The sequence below is a fragment of the Scomber scombrus genome, chromosome 11 (genome assembly GCF_963691925.1).
Source record: "Scomber scombrus chromosome 11, fScoSco1.1, whole genome shotgun sequence".
In the NCBI taxonomy this organism is placed as follows: domain Eukaryota; kingdom Metazoa; phylum Chordata; class Actinopteri; order Scombriformes; family Scombridae; genus Scomber; species Scomber scombrus.
In genome coordinates this window covers 23234103-23250329 of record NC_084980.1, presented here as the reverse complement: position 1 = coordinate 23250329, position 16227 = coordinate 23234103, and the positions used below count along the sequence as shown (strand labels likewise).

The 16227-nt window shown below is 38.8% G+C and overlaps 1 protein-coding gene across 1 annotated transcript in view; it reads left to right on the top strand.

Annotated features, from left to right (window-relative positions):
• The window catches only part of LOC133990402 (neuropilin-1a-like), an 82464-nt gene that overhangs the window by 30915 nt on the left and 35322 nt on the right, over nucleotides 1–16227 (top strand). Inside the window, exons 4-6 of the mRNA XM_062428707.1 lie at nucleotides 3726–3953; nucleotides 9545–9715; nucleotides 13346–13512. Coding sequence (XP_062284691.1) covers nucleotides 3726–3953; nucleotides 9545–9715; nucleotides 13346–13512 — 566 coding nt within the window. The remainder of the gene's footprint in view (nucleotides 1–3725; nucleotides 3954–9544; nucleotides 9716–13345; nucleotides 13513–16227) is intronic.

Here is a 16227-nt window from a genome sequence, read left to right as displayed (position 1 = left end):
CAACTCTCTCATTTTATTGCAGGGTTCCAAACCAGAGACACATGTCTCTGTGGTTGAGTCAATGGGTTGTTTTTCATATTTTTTGAGGCGACTTCAAGCTGCAGTTGATTGAAAGGTCGTTGATGAAAAAGATGAAAGAAAGAAAGATGGATGGACACAGGATGAACCAGTGTGTGATGAGAGCAATGTACTATGTTGTTTGATGAAAGTATATTCCCATGTTGGTGACGTAATACAATAACAAGAGACAATATATATGCAACCTTTTAATACATAAACACATTTACACACATAGCAAATTGATTTTTTAAATCTCGCTTGATGTCCTTTGATGCAGTTTTGTCTTTTGTGAGACATTTAAACTGTGACAACCTGAGTTAAATGGATTATATTAATATTGCTGATGTATTACAAGTAATGTAATATATATATAAAAGCGTGTGTGTGTGTGTGTGTGTTATATAGCCTTTTAGAAATACATTGGCTCTGAATGCTTATGCTTTCTAGCTTAAGTTATTGTTTATTTTATCCTTTGTTGATGCCGCGGTTTGTGTGGAGTCAGTGTTTTATTCCTCTTCGTAGATGTTTACTCTCTTGTCTTCTGATCAAAAGCTGCTCCATACCTCTAATCCACAGTTCTCTGAAATGAATCATCAAGCTACAAGCTACAATGGCTCACGAGTGCATGACAACAACAAAAATCTGATCAATGTGTGCGATATTTATTTGTATTTGACAGACATTATATGAACCTTTTTAAGGAACTTTTTTTTTGCCACAGGCTCACATTAGTTTCTTACCTTTTATAGATGGCACAGATTTCTCACAAAACAGATTTACTGGACCCATCTGCACATTTGACAAACGCACACGCTCGCACACTCTTGAAAGTGTGCCAGCTGAGCAGGATCGAAGCCTGCCTCATCCCTCACTGCTCATCCTTCCACATCATTCATCATGTTGCCCTTTTAATGACACCAACTGAGTCAACAGCAAGGGGTCCACTGGAGTGTGTGTGAGTGTGTCTCTGTGTTTCTATGTGTGTGTGTGTGTGTGTGTGTGTGTGTGTGTGTGTGTGTGTGTGTGTGTGTGTGTGTGTGTGTGTGTGTGTGTGTGTGTGTGTGTGTGTGTGTGTGTGGCAATTCATGTTTACAGGCATCCTCAGATAATGCGCAGGTCACATCTGGTCTGGCAACATGAGAACCCACCCATCCCCAATCCCTACACACACACACACACACACACAGACACACACACACACACACACACACACACACACACATACACTACTCATGCCTCCGAGGGATGTTTGACCCCCGTCCGCGCCTCGTGTCGTCTTCCTCCCACAGAGATCAGTCACCGTCTTGTAACCTCACGTCCTCATGTCACTGTACGACAAGCGAGGTGTGAACTGCCAGCAGGGCTGACTGATGCGAGCCGACGCAGAGATTTTTCATGACCGGTATCGACGGCGTGGATGTGACCGCGGACAAAACAGCTCGCGTACATACAGAGACGACAATGACATAACATCTGCTGTGTTAGGCAGAAACTCCAACTGTAGTTTTTATCCGGAGACGTTTGTGTCGCATGTTGTTTTGGCTGAGTGAAATTGTAATTATTTTCAGTTTTTGGTGTGTTGAAAAGAGTAACCATAACCCTTTTATTATCCTACAATCTAGAGGAAAAATGGAGGGTTTGTGTATGTAGTGGGTGCAATTTGGCTTTGTGTGGTGTAACCCACTTCAAGAGCAATTGTAGTGAAATAAAGCATTTTACAGAGTCTCTTCTGCAAAATATCTAGCTATCTTTATCTGTCTCTATCTTTGGACCAAACCCTCTCATATTTAGCTAATTTAAGCACGAAAACAAATACATATACAACATACATATATATATGTATCTTCTAAACATACAATTTCAATACAATGACTTAATATATATTGTAAAAGCATTGAGCAAAGAAAAAGGTTTACTGTCCTGATAATCCAGAAACAAAAGACAATGTAAAATTAGCAGAGATTGTACTGAAAACACAGAACATTACCTTGACGGAAAGGTCCATGAATGTATGTACCAATGACTATAATATATAAAAAATCATATTTAAATAAGAAAAATGAAACGTCTACCATTATAATGAAAGCCTCCAACATTTACAGTATATCACAACATCACGCTACTACACAACAATGGTGACAGTCATATTAAAAAGAAGGGAGACATGTAAACACAACACGACCGACAACCAAACTGACAATAACATTAGAAGGTGTCATGTTTAAAAGCATGAATGAAAGTATGAAAACATGAACACAGTCACAGTCAAAACATGCAAAATAACAGGAGACAAACACTGTATTGTACTCAATCAAAGAAAAGCAAGAACAAATCAGAGCAAGATGGCATTAATAAAACATTACAACAATAAAAAAAATAGATCTTCAGTTTATAGATCTTAAATCAATCTTTTATGAGACTGAAAGAGATGGACTAAATAATACATTTGGATATTTGTCTGTACACTCCATACAACATATGAGGTTGTGGTTGACTGATTATGTAGGGTAGCATGTGTGGTCATTTGTGTGTGTGTGTGTGTGTGTGTGTGTGTGTGTGTATGTGTGTGTGTGTGTGTGTGTGTGTGTGTGTGTGTGTGTGTGTGTGTGTGTGTGTGTGTGTGTGTATGTGTGTGTGTGTGTGTGTGTGTGTGTGTATGTGTGTGTGTGTAGCATGATAAGTCTCTGTAAACAGCCCTTGAGTGTCTGGGGCAGCCAATAAATACCACTCGAACACCTCAGTCACAACACAGACACAGACGGCTCCGACTGGGGAGGGGACCAATCACAGCAGAGTCTGTCTGATAGGATGGAGATGGCATGTCAATAAAAAACAAAGGTTGTGTTTTTGTAACATCTTAACGAGCCTCACAGACTACTCTGGGATTATGTTACTTGTTTAAAATTACCTGGTTTTAAACAATTTGGTTAATCTAGCAGCATTATCTGGATTCTGTGCTGTTATTGTTCCTTATTCAAGATAAAGTCATGTGTTTCTTTTCAAAAAACGGTTTCAGAGACGTGAAATTTCCTGTCTGATTGTTGCCTGTTTTTCCCTGAATTTCATCATTGTTTCATAGAATATCTGGGTCTTTACAGCTGGGTCACAGCTGTAAAATGTTTGAAGCTGCCAATGATTCAGACACGTATAAAAGCTCAGAAACTGAACTGCATTTCAGTTTATTTGTGCATTCTTCAAAAAAAAAAAAAGCCATTATCCTGTTTTCCAGAAGGAAAGACAAAGAAGGTCACAAAATCTAAAATACAGATGATACAGTTTAAAGTAGCAACCTAAAATTGCATATTCTGGCACAGTGGTGATACCTGTATTAAAGCAGACTATGACACTGTGGCAATAAAGAGGTGCAGATAAAGACTCTTTACTTTTTATTTTGTATGGAACCTCGAATGTGTTGCAGGGAAGACACACACTGTGTATTTTTCTGTTTCATGGTTCCACAGTTGGCTCATTTTGTAATAAGAAAAAACCAAATGCAAAAATGATTGGAAGTCATAATCAACGTGACAGTTATGTGCGATCATGTTATGACCCCTCGCTGCCCTCTGACCTCCGAGAGTTCACACCTCTGTCCAAGCGAGAATTAGTTACTCTCTCCAAACACAATTTGACACTTTTAAAAACTCATTCGTATTTTCTCCTCGCAGGTCCAGAATGTTCCAGGAACTTCACGGCTCCCAGGGGCGTCCTCAAGACGCCGGGCTTCCCCGAAAAGTACCCCAACAACCTGGAATGCACCTTTATGATCTTTGCCCCCAAGATGTCGGAGATCATTGTGGAGTTTGACAGCTTCGACATGGAGCCCGACACCACACCGCCGCCGGGTGCCCTCTGCCGATACGACTGGCTGGAAATCTGGGACGGCTTCCCTGCAGGTGAGGATGAGAGAGAGGAGATTAATTTAAGGGAGAGAAATAGAGCATGAAAGGTGGGATGGTGAAACGAAGGAAATCTTTCTATTCAAAGATGAAGGAACGATCAGAAGGAAAACTGGGATCAACATGCACCTGAAGATGTGTAAAAATATGATATTTTAGACTTGCACATTAAATATGATGAGAAAAAAAACAACTTTCCTAGCTAGTTTGCATTAAACATACAGTGAAAAGCTATTTTTTGGCTGCTAAATTATAATTTCTCAAGCATCTTATGAAATTTTTTAGGGCCTTTTCTCAGCTTTTTCATTCCTTCTCTCAGAAATAAGCAAATAGTGGAGGAAAAAGAGAAAGAAAAAAAAGATTAAGGTGCAAAGAACTGAATGAAAAACTAGATTGAAAGTGTACAGCCATGCTAGCAGCTCTGTGAGGCTGTATTGAAGGAGTTTTGAGCTAAATGTGTTGATCAAACTATATCTTTACCGCGTCTAGCTCATGCCAAAAAAGACTAAACTTATGCTAATCTTATAATGCTAGCATGCTCACTATTGCAATGCTGACAGATGTAATGTTCACCATGATCACCATTAGCATGCTATCATATGTTAATTATCACTAAACTCAACATACAGCTGAGACTAATGTTCTTAGTATAAGTTTTGCAGATATTGAAATGTAGAGCAGATGATGGCACTAGATAAAAAGTTCAGGGATCACCAAGTGATTACAATCCATCCTGAGGGCGACGGTAATATCTGAACCAAATTTCATGGAAATTCATAAACTAGCTTTTGAGAGCGTGACTGAAAACCATACTGCTGCTCAGCGGGGAGAAGATAAGAGCAGGACAAATGGGATGCAGAGGTGGATGTAGGAGAGGAGGAGGAGGAGGAGGAGAAAGGTGGTGGAGGTGGAAATGGAGGTGTATACGGGGGAAGGGGAGGGGGGATAAATATGCGAAGCTGTGAAGCAGCGGAGAGGAGAGAAGGATGACAAAGAGAGCGAGATGGCTTCCCCCTGCAGATGTTGACAGAAAACAGACAGAGATACAGACAGAGACATGTGGAGGGTGAAGGAGAGGAGGAGGCAGCGCAACAGACGATGGATGGCCTCCCTGCAGGTGTGACGAGCTCGGATTGAGTGATGGAGGCGAAGGAGAAAGCAGAGGCGAAAAATAGGCTGATAGACGAGAGGAAGATAGAATGAAACGAGAAGGGATGGAAATGTTATTTAGATTATTTTTATTTGAGGAAGACAACTTTAAAATTCTTGCGTTTATATCTCCAATAACAAAATAAATTCTTAAACAGGATGCATGTGTCACTTTCAAATTAATTGTATCCAACCTGATGTCTTAAGTGGCATCTTGTATTTAACACTCATGAGCACTCCTCGTCTATGAAAGGATTTAAAGGCTGTTTCAGGAATTTGGCACATGATATGGATAATATAGTAATTCTCTGTCCTGATTGGTTGGATGTATAAAGTGTCCATGCTGTCCACCTTAGCTGTGATTGACTAGTGACACCAGAGCTAAATCTAAATGGTATAATATAATCATTTTCACTTCTATGCATCTCAAGAGTATGAAAAATAAGGTTCTTGTGGATGTTTGAGACCTTAAAAATGATGATTTGAGAAGAAGAAAAAAAGTGTTTCTGAAAATACAAGGAGAGATATATTAGATAAGCTCATGAAGCATCATTTTGACCACAGTTATATCTCACCAAACACAGAACATGCCTTTTTTTCTCTCTAATTCTCCCAAACAAAATTTTCAAAGTCAGTCTGAAAAAAAGGTTGAATTTGAAGCCCAAATTAAAATATGCAAAACACTAAAAAGATCACTCGCTGCTCGTTGGCTGCCTGTCGGAGGTTTCCATGCTGTGTCTCTTCAGAAGATTAACTCATTTTCACCCTATGCTTCATAGCAACAACAAAAAAAACTTAAAATGTTGCCACGTTGCAGCGCTACAAATCAAATTCTTCCACTGCCTGTGCATAAAAACCCCCAAAAAACAGCCATGCCAAAATGAAGACACTGAAACATTACGAGCATAGGGACGCTTAATATGAAGAATAATCATTAGATCTGATTATTTCAGTCTTTTAACTTAAAACGCCTCCTCCTGTGCACATACGGAGGCTAAGTGAATAAAAGAGAGACCCCCCCCTTCAAACACACATTTGCTTCACAGCTCATTGTTCCTTCATCAAACACATTTTGGAAAATTGTCTCTGAACACATAAACGACAAAGATGCAACCTGCTCTACCCGTTCACAGCCCTCCCCTCGTTTTGGACGGCATTTCTCAGCTTCCATTGTTGTCTAATTAGCCCGTACAGCGTGCAGATAATGGCGGGAGCTATATACCTTAGACAGGCCTGCGGACAGTGCCAGGATGCCCACAATACTCGCTGCTGTGCCCAAAGCTTTGCCTGGTTATTGCCAGGGAGGAGACTGGCATGGGAATAAGAGGGACACAAAGACTGGCACAGGTATACAGACAGTGACATACACTTTAAAGCCGTGCCAGTATACATAACATGCCAGGGCTCCTCCTGTCAAATGATCCGTGTGTGTGTGTGTGTGTGTCTGTGTGTGTGTGTGTGTGTGTGTGTGTGTGTGTGTGTGTGTGTGTGTGTGTGTGTGTGTGTGTGTGTGTGTGTGTGTGTGTGTGTGTGTGTGTGTGTGATGCTAAAGCCCTTACACTCATTGACAGTGTTTGCTAAGGGAACATGTGTGTCAGCGCAGATAACAAAGCATCTCTGTAGCAGCGGGGTGAAGACCAGGATGTAATTTTTCATCTCATCAAACATGTTCGCAGTGTTAAAACAAACACAAAACATTCCCATCATGCACTGCTGTTTTTCTTTGAGAGCGGTAAATCTGTTCTTCAAAAGGAAAGCGGAGTTCCTTTCTTTTCCTGAGGATGTGTTGAGATTGAATCAGTCAAATAAATATCTAGGGCTCGTTTTTTATGTTTCTCAATAACATATTTTTGGGGTTTAAGTTTAGAAAAACTGAAAAAATTTACTTTTTAACATCTTTCTGCAACTTTCACCCACTTTTCATGAACTTTTAATAGCTTATGGATTTTGTCTAGTTGTTATATACATATATATCAAGGTTTGTTTATTATCATTAGTAAACATGTTTTCACATGAACAGAATGAAATTTGCACTCAGGTTCCAGCAGCATAATAAAGTGACAGTGATAAAATAATAAATAATAAATAATAAATAATAAATAATAAATAATAAATAATAAATAATAAATAATAAATAATAAATAATAAATAATAAAATAAAAAGTCTATCTAAGGTTTACTATTAAAATAACTTAATACAACAGCAGCTTAATGCACGATGAAGGCTACCATAGGTAGCAGAAAGCTCAAGAAAAACAATAAAGTAGCATTTGTGATAAGACTTTTTTTTGTCAAACTGCTATTTTCAAGGTCAACAATGAAGCTTCGAGCTATTTTTATTTTTTTATCTTGGTTGGTGCTGCTTTCATACTCCAACACACTGATTGTTTATTATGTCGAGAATTGAATTTTCTTCTGTGTTTTCTCTCGTTGTTTACTTCAGATACGAACATTTCTCCAAACAAATGTAAATGCAGCAATATTGCCTTGTGGGAATTTTTTTCCATTTCCGAGCAGATTGCATCAACAACGCACAGCTTCACAGCGTAACCGTTTCACACTACCTTCAGATAAAGCCCGAATTAAGTCCAAATATAATCCGTCACAGATTGTCGACTACCTGCTTAAAACTGTAACTGATAAACATAATCCACCAGATTACCAAAAGAACACGGCACTGCATGCGGCAAGATTGCTTCTTCTTTTCGTTATTTTTGCCCGCAAAAGAAGAAAGGAAGAACATTTTGCTAGAAAAGTGTCATTTTTATAGCGTGTATGATTTCATTCAGGACTGAACATGTGTCCATGGAGTCCTTGAGAGGCTGCAGATACAGTATCTCCACCAAACAGGAGGCACCATGAGCCTGCCGTTGTTTCTCACAGATAAGAACGGGATGAAATGGGCAAACGGGGGACGTCAGCGCTCGCAGTGTTTAGACACGAGACAATCTGTCGCTGTGTGTGCATATATACATATATACAAAAATCATGTTGTTGCAGTTGATGTTAGCCTCAATTTGTGCCTCATCATAATGTTCAAGTTTTAAAGCGATGGACATCATGTAACCCTCTGGATCAAAATAATCTTTCCACAGTGAGATAAAAAAAAAAAAAAAGCCTGAAGTGACATCCTGTATCTGTCTACTGGATTATTACAATATTAACTTTACATTTAAAGTTTTACTAAGAGGATTGTTGTAGATATTTAGTTTGGCATTTTTAAAGAAGAGATGATGGGAGGTAAGGACAGAGGAAGAGAACCACACAGTTTTTTTTAATCCATATTGATATTGTCTTGCATAATTAAACAATTTCAAGCTTATGTTTTTCATGTTATAACAAAATAAGCAGGGAGATGTGTCACTTAATGGTGCATTTTAAACCAAGAAGAGTGAGAGATGGTGAGTGACATGCAGCGAATGTCCGCCACCAGAATCAAACCACAAACCACAAATCTTAACGTAAAAATCATTTTCATTGTTCAGCAGATGGATTATTTTTTCTCATCCAGGTTGGCATATAAGTTTCTGGAAGTCCATATACAAGGTTTTAACCTAGTCTTGTTTTATATCCATCTGCAGCACTGAGCAATGAGCATCTGATAATCTGAGAAGTAATCTTTTCATTTTTACAGAAGTAATATTATGTCATGTTGTAATTGGATCAGAGTAATACTGCTGCATGTAGTGTGTAGAGTTTTGAATGTGATAGAGAGATAATGATGATGACAAAACATGCAGATTTATCATCCTACAAGAGATAGTGCATCTTAAGATAGCAGAGTTGCTCTTTTTCCTGTACCTTATATGTACAGTTTATATATAGCGTTTGGATAATAAGCACCGATATGGAGATGAGTGTTTCTCCTACCAGCCGTCTCACCTTTACTCTTGATTATTCTCCATTACTGAGAAGTGGCACGTCACTCACGAGAAGGTGAGAGATTGGAGGTGACAGACAGGAGATCAGCTGCTTGCTGTCTTTGTCTTGAAGGCTTTGAACTGAGCAGATTAAACAAACTGAACGCTTTTTTTTTCATCTAAATTGGACATTTATAGACATTTATAAAATCTCTTACATTGTCTTAGAGACAATGTAAGAGATTTTTTTTTAAACTGAGTCTTAAGCGCATGTGTGTTGCTTGAAGTCACAAAACATTTCCCAGAATAGTGAGGGCAGGAAAGGACTAAGTGAATAATAAAAAGCTATCTGCAGCTGATGAGTGATGAAGCTAACGTTCTTTTTCTTCACCTCCCCCTGCTCCATCTCTCACTCCTTTTTTATCTCTCTTCTCTCCCCCAAACCCCACCTTCTTTCATTTGCACTCCCTCTGACTTCATCTCTCCTCCACACTTTCTCCTTCCTCGTTTCCTACCTCCTTCCCTCTTGAATCACCTCATCCTTTCTCTCCGACCCCCCCATCACTCCCTTTTCTTCAGTGGGGCCTCACATTGGACGCTACTGTGGCCAGATGTCTCCTGGCCGTGTGATCTCCTACACCGGCATCTTGTCCATGACCATCACCACTGACAACGCCATCACCAGAGAGGGATTCTCCGCCAACTACACCATCCGTGAGAGGGTCATCCCCCCAGGACACACAGATGAGGGTGAGCAGCTGGAATAGTGATAAAAAAAAGAAAAAAATTGAGGTTGTGGGTAAGGGAGGGGGGTTGATATGGTGGCCAGAGATGTCATGTAACATTAGAAATGACCTGGTTGCATTTTCTGGTTATTTCTTTGCCTCATTTGTCTCGTTTAAAGAGGAAAAAATGCCTTAAAATCTCCCCAACCGACTGTTAATACTCCTCACAGTACACAAACAGCGCTGAAAATGAGTGAACCAGCAGTTTGTGCATCAACCAAAGTGTCCTTAAGCGAAAAAATCTCTCTCAGCTCATCTCTATCTGACCTTTGACCTCGTGCATTGGAATGAAGGCTAACCGAGAGAGAATTTCTCCTGAAGGGATTAATAGACATGCAGGAAAGGAGAATAAAAACTGACCTTTTCTGTATTTAGAGAATATTTTACTTCATTGTGACACTGTGTGATTGCTTCATGTGAGCAAATGTGTACTGAGTTTGTGATTTTAAGAAGAACAAATCTGTAAAACGACAGTAAAGCCAGTAAGAAAACATGATTTGTCTGACCAAAAGTCCAAAAACAAAAAAAAGCATCTGAGAGGCTGAAACCAGAGAATATTTCACATTTTTTTGCAAGTGACTTATAAATAACTAAATAAATAGAATTGTTTTTGCATGACCAACTAATACATTAATCCACTCATTGCTTATCTATTTGTCCTTTTGTTTTGGTATGTAACCTTTTTGGGCTTGTAACCCTTTTATAGCTCAGTCACAGTTTATTTAAAGACTGATGTTCCCTTTTCAGTTTTGTTTACATAGTTTCAAAGAGTAAAAAACTCAAACTCAACATTTGTCCACAAGAAAAGAGCATTAACGTTTAATTAATCCTTAATAAAGTGTTTTCTATTCATTTCTTACTGTTTTATAATCCAAGAGAACATTTTTTATAGATTATGACAACTCCAACAACACGTTTTTGGACTTTTAGCGCACATTTGGACATCTGCATAAAACAAAAATGTGTATCTAAGAGTTAACTTTGAATTAAATTGTGATTTGTGATAAAGACCTTTAAGATCTTCATCAGTTTGGCCTACTTTTAACTCTCATCTTGTCCCGTTGAACGATGCGTTAGGCTGATTTCACACATCTGAATGATATCACGAGATGAAGAGATCCTCATGCTCGCTTATAGATCCTGTTCCTGTTCGTGTTTTGTGTTTTTTTCTCCGTGTCCACATGTTCTTTAAAAGAAGCCATTTGTCTGCATCCGTTGACTGTATGACCTTGTTGGAATGCCTGTAGAGATTTTTAGCGATGTTGGCCCGTATAGTCTCTTGCACTCTGGTAACCTCGACCTCAGTCACCCCTGCTTTTAGGAATGTGAGCGTGTACAGAGGTGAATTTACACAAGGTCCCCCGCGGTAGCTTACATGTGCACTTTGGGAGAAATAAACTTAATACTGCATGTGTTAGCCTTCTAAATTAAATTAGCTAACTGTGAATGTTTATGGCTGTTATGAGCAGAAGTGTCTTTTATCTGTAGACTCACACGTTACAACTGCACAAAGTTGCACAAGGACACTTTGACATGTGGACTGGACTTTAGTATTTACGATTAGCTTTACCTCCTGAGCCACAGCCGTCCCCTACACGTGTACGCAGACATCTCTCCAAAAGGGGGTCATAGTAATTACACTATCGTCACTCTGTTTGGGTTTTTAGCCATGGGCGGAATATGTGGGTGCTGTTGTGTGTGTGTGCGTTTGTTTGCTGTTGATGGCGAAGATTTCTGACAATGTGATAATATGTGGTCGTAATCTACATCTATCAAACATGTCTGCACAATATGTGTATGTGTGTGTATGTGTGTGTTAGAGATAAATCTGCCCCTCTAGTCTTAGCTGGGATGGCTGATAACAGCAGTGGTGATAGACAAAGCTTTAATTATCTGAGCTTAAATAACACACATAACACATAAAATGTACCCTTGCTGTTAGACTCCCGAGCTCAGCAGATTGAATTAAAGACTCTTAACAAGCCAAATTACGTTGTCTTTCTCCCCGAATTTTTACAACCACTCTTTGTTTTTCTTTAAACAAGATTTTTACACCATTAGTGTTTAGCTGCTCCATTCAATCTTTGCCACAAGCCACACAGGAATGAAACTGCGATATCAAAACCCTCCCGTGGTGAATTTATGGTTTTCTCTCCCTCCGTCAACCCTCAAGTAACGGTCTCCAGCTGGGCCTTTGATCAGCTTGAACCATCGGCGGGGGAGTCAGTTTAAGTCCCGTCTTTCATTTTGGATGCAAAAAGTGGAGGGACGGGGTTGAAGTTTGTCCCTCATTCCTGCTGTGAGGCAGACAGGGGAGGTCGCCTCATGAATAGAAATGAGAAAAGTAGAGGAAAAGACAGGTTGTTGGTTGTTTTTGTGGAGATGGGAGCAGGAGAAAAACTGACAAAGTGCGAGGATTTGACATAAACTGAAGGCTGTTCACTGTCTTAACATCTTACTGCTGTTTCAGAACATTTTTAAGAGGACTATCTGAAAAAAATTGGAAGATTTGGGATTGAAAATTGTCAAGTTATCAAATACTGATGACGAGCACAGCTTGTCTTGATGTCGCAAGCAAACTTTCTCCCTAATTTATTTGTGGAACTTGGAATGATGTAGTTTGTTTGTGTCAGTCTGGCAGACCCTGTGTCTCCAGACAGCTCTCCCACATTACAAAGACAAAACACACACACACACACACACACACACACACACACACACACACACACACACACACACACACACACACACACACACACACACACACACACACACACACACCACACAAATATTTCCTCTTTGCCCTCCCTCCCTCTTCCTTTCCCCGGCTCCCCTGCTGTTACAGAGTGGACACTGCTGCATCAGAGACTCAGACATGTCGTTTGAGAAGTTTGTCCAAATGCTGTTTTGAAATGGTTTCATAAGTCAACAGTGTTACAGAAATATCTAAATCCACAGAGGAGTGCTTGTATCCTTCACTTACCAAGAAAATGACCAAAAATGGAGACCAAAAACAGCAGGAGCAACAAGTGTTGTGTGTGTGCGTGTGTGTGTGCGCTGTTGATCCACAACACCAACCTGAGGATTATTGACACATTTCTTAATATTTTGGACTTCAAACACTTAATTTCCAACCTGTGATGTATGAAACATTTCCCGCTGACATTTAAAGACAAGACTGCTTTCCTTTCAGTATTTTAGCACAATCATATCTTTAATAGTTTTTTCTGTTTGTTACTTTTTGTGCTAAATTTATTGTATTTTGTCCTTCACAGCAGCTCAAAGAGAGTAATTGGTTACATGTTTGACAACTATGAAATTAGTGAGGGTTATGAATTTGATCCAGCTGGGTTTGTTGTTTGGCAATGTCTAAATAGTTTTGAGTTATGCCATTAGCTCTGACACAGACTCAATGTTGTAATTTCAATTGTTTTCAGTACAAAACTTGATAATATTTTCTCTCATCTGTCTTTAACCACCACATCTCTGGCTGCTTGTCTACAAAAACATATTTTATCATAATTTAGTCAGTTTAAATAAAATGTCTACTTTTTTAAACACTTGTTAATGTATTTCCTTTCTGCCTTTCTGACAGATTTTGAGTGCATGGAGGCACTGGGCATGCAGTCTGGGGAAATCACCTCGGAGCGGATCACCGCCTCGTCCCAGTACAACTCCAACTGGTCCCCTGAACGCTCGCGCCTCAACTACCACGAGAACGGCTGGACGCCCTCAGAGGACAGCGTCAGGGAGTGGATACAGGTCAGAAATGTTTGGTTATGTTAAAGTTAAAGAGATGACTTTTTTTGTGGAAAGAAATAAGTGCCAATACTCCCCGTATTCATCTGTTGGCATATATGTCAGGCGGTTGGTATCAGCCAATTATCAATAATACATTCTGAATTTCCACACGTCACACATAAATTTGAGGAACTTGAATCAGACTTGTGACTTTTACCTCCAGTATATGTTCTAGTCAATAGTTTGATTTCTTTTTAACTATAAATACCAATACTGAGTAGTAGATAAAAGCACTTTTTCCATTTTGTATTAGCTTCTGAATCCATGTGATCAAACTTTTGCAGTAAATAATGTTTAGATTAATCCTCAAACAACACGTTATATTTCCCAACTAAAATATATTTTTAAAAACTGTCCTGTGCAAAAGGTGCAGAGACAATAACAGGAAGATACAAACAAAAAATATAAGTTGAGCATTAAGTTGCATTCCCTTATGTAGCCATGGCAACATTACTGTAATCTTTTTGTTTATTTGCTTTTTCCCATTTATCCAAAGTTGTTTCCGACTTACTCGTGAACAAGCGAGTGAGCGTCACGTAGTCCCGCGAGTAAAACAGAGAGGTGAGCGTTGCGTATTGCATCCTGGGTAATGTAGTTTAAGGGTCGTAATGAATCGCCAAGAGACACTGAGATGGAGAGGACAGGAAAAGTAATGTGAGCTTGTGAGAAGTCCCGGTACGCCAGGGGTTAAAATCTAGAAGTGGAGGTACCGGCCCACTTAAAGCAAAGAAAAAAACTGAAATTATGTCACATTTTCAAGTCTGACCTCAAAATAAACGTATGCTCATTCACTCGTGGAGAAACGGTGTTCCTCAGTTTGAACTCGCCTGCACCGTTGAGATCTTGCTCACATCTGGTCAGAATATTGCTCACTCATTTGTACCACTTCTCTGCACGTTTTAGGGACCCAATGGGGGAAAAAAAGTCAACTTGCATTATTTATTAAAACCTGCCTCTTCAGCACAGTTGAGATTTCTCATCTCACTTGTTAAGCCTTAAAAAGCAGTCTGCAATCTTAAAATGTGGAGCAGGAGTAGCCCAGTGTGTTTTTTTTTTTTCCAGACATAAGTGTCTTTTAATGAGGATTCAGCTTTCTAAACTTACTACTGTACAGATGTGAGAAGGAAGAAGGAGGTAGAGCAGACAAGATGGCTCAGCTTTATTTACATACATACAGGGACACAAACAACAGCTTCTCTTAAGGTAATGTTCATATCGCTGGAAGTTTATTTAACTTAAACGATACAAGATTGCATCTGTGAAACATGGTCAGGACATGATTTGCTTCTCTGTCACCATACAGTATAATGTTGGTGTATTTTGTCTCATCTTTTATCTTGGTCATGTTTAGTTTAGTTGTAGTAAGTTTAGTTAAAACTCAAACACACGTATTAACCAACTAAACAATCAAATGTCCGAATTCCTTGTCCGTCAGACTGCCCTTGAATGCACCAATCAATCTGTTTGAACCAAAAAGTGTGCAAGAACAAATCACTGCAATGTGCATTCTGATGGAGTTTATGGTTTAAAAATACAAAATAATTAAGCCCTAAGCTTCCTGGAGGAAAAGTCTTATAAAGAGTCGTTCTAGATAAGTTTATATGAGAAGCCTGCACACTTGAGAGTGGTGAGGTTGCAGGTAATTATATAAAGTAATTATATAATCTGGCTGTTCCAGATTTCCCCCTGCTGTGTTTGTTCTTGTTCATATTGTGTATTGTATTCATTGTTCTGCTGTTATTCTGGGTTCTGGGTCTGTATTAAGATGATAATTTATTCAGGTATTACTTCTGCTTTGGTAGACCTGGGAGACTAATGTAGGGAGTGTTGGATGATGGGGAGCAACTTGATGGAGGAGCATAGGTCCTTTTTATCCTATTTTATGAAGAAGACTGAGTGAATATCAAAAATGCAACATGCAACAATAAACACAAATTAACAAAAAAGAAAAAAGTCTTATGAAAAACATTTTGGGTCATGAAGTCAGAGAGACGTCAAGTGGGTCAGTTTACCATGAGTAATGTTTGTTTTATTATGAACAACAATAAGTGCTGCTAAAATACCCCAAACCCCCACCTTCACCCCCACACACAGAAACAAATCTCAGTCCAAGCTGAAGTCAAAAGTTAACAGCTGTTTTCACTGAGACTACATTAGCTCCTTCCTTATTTTACTATGTGAAATCACAAACTGAATTAGAAAGATGTTCATTCATCAAAGTTTATTTGTATAGCACATTTCAACAACAGGGCGATTCCATCTGCTTTTACATAACACATAAATCAAGACAAAATGTAAAAGCAACATTGGGCAACATAAAAATACATTTACTCACAATTTGAAAGTGTCAAATAGAAGATAAAGATACGCTTAATCAGAATAAGAGAGATAAAACTGGAAAGTGAAAGTTACAGTGCAGAGTAAGTGAGTTTTATTTAATAATAACTTTATTTGTATAACACCTTTTAATAGCTTAAAGCAATGCTTAAAAAAAGAACAGAAAGAAAGAGGAAATAAATAAAAAACATTAATGTAATATAAGATGCAATATAAGAGTAAAATAACCATAAAAATAGTAAAAGTAGCTTAAAAAAAATTGAATAAAAACTACATAAATTCAAGTAAAATGCAACGAATGATAGGAATAGAAGAGCTAATTAAAAGCTAAAGGGAAGA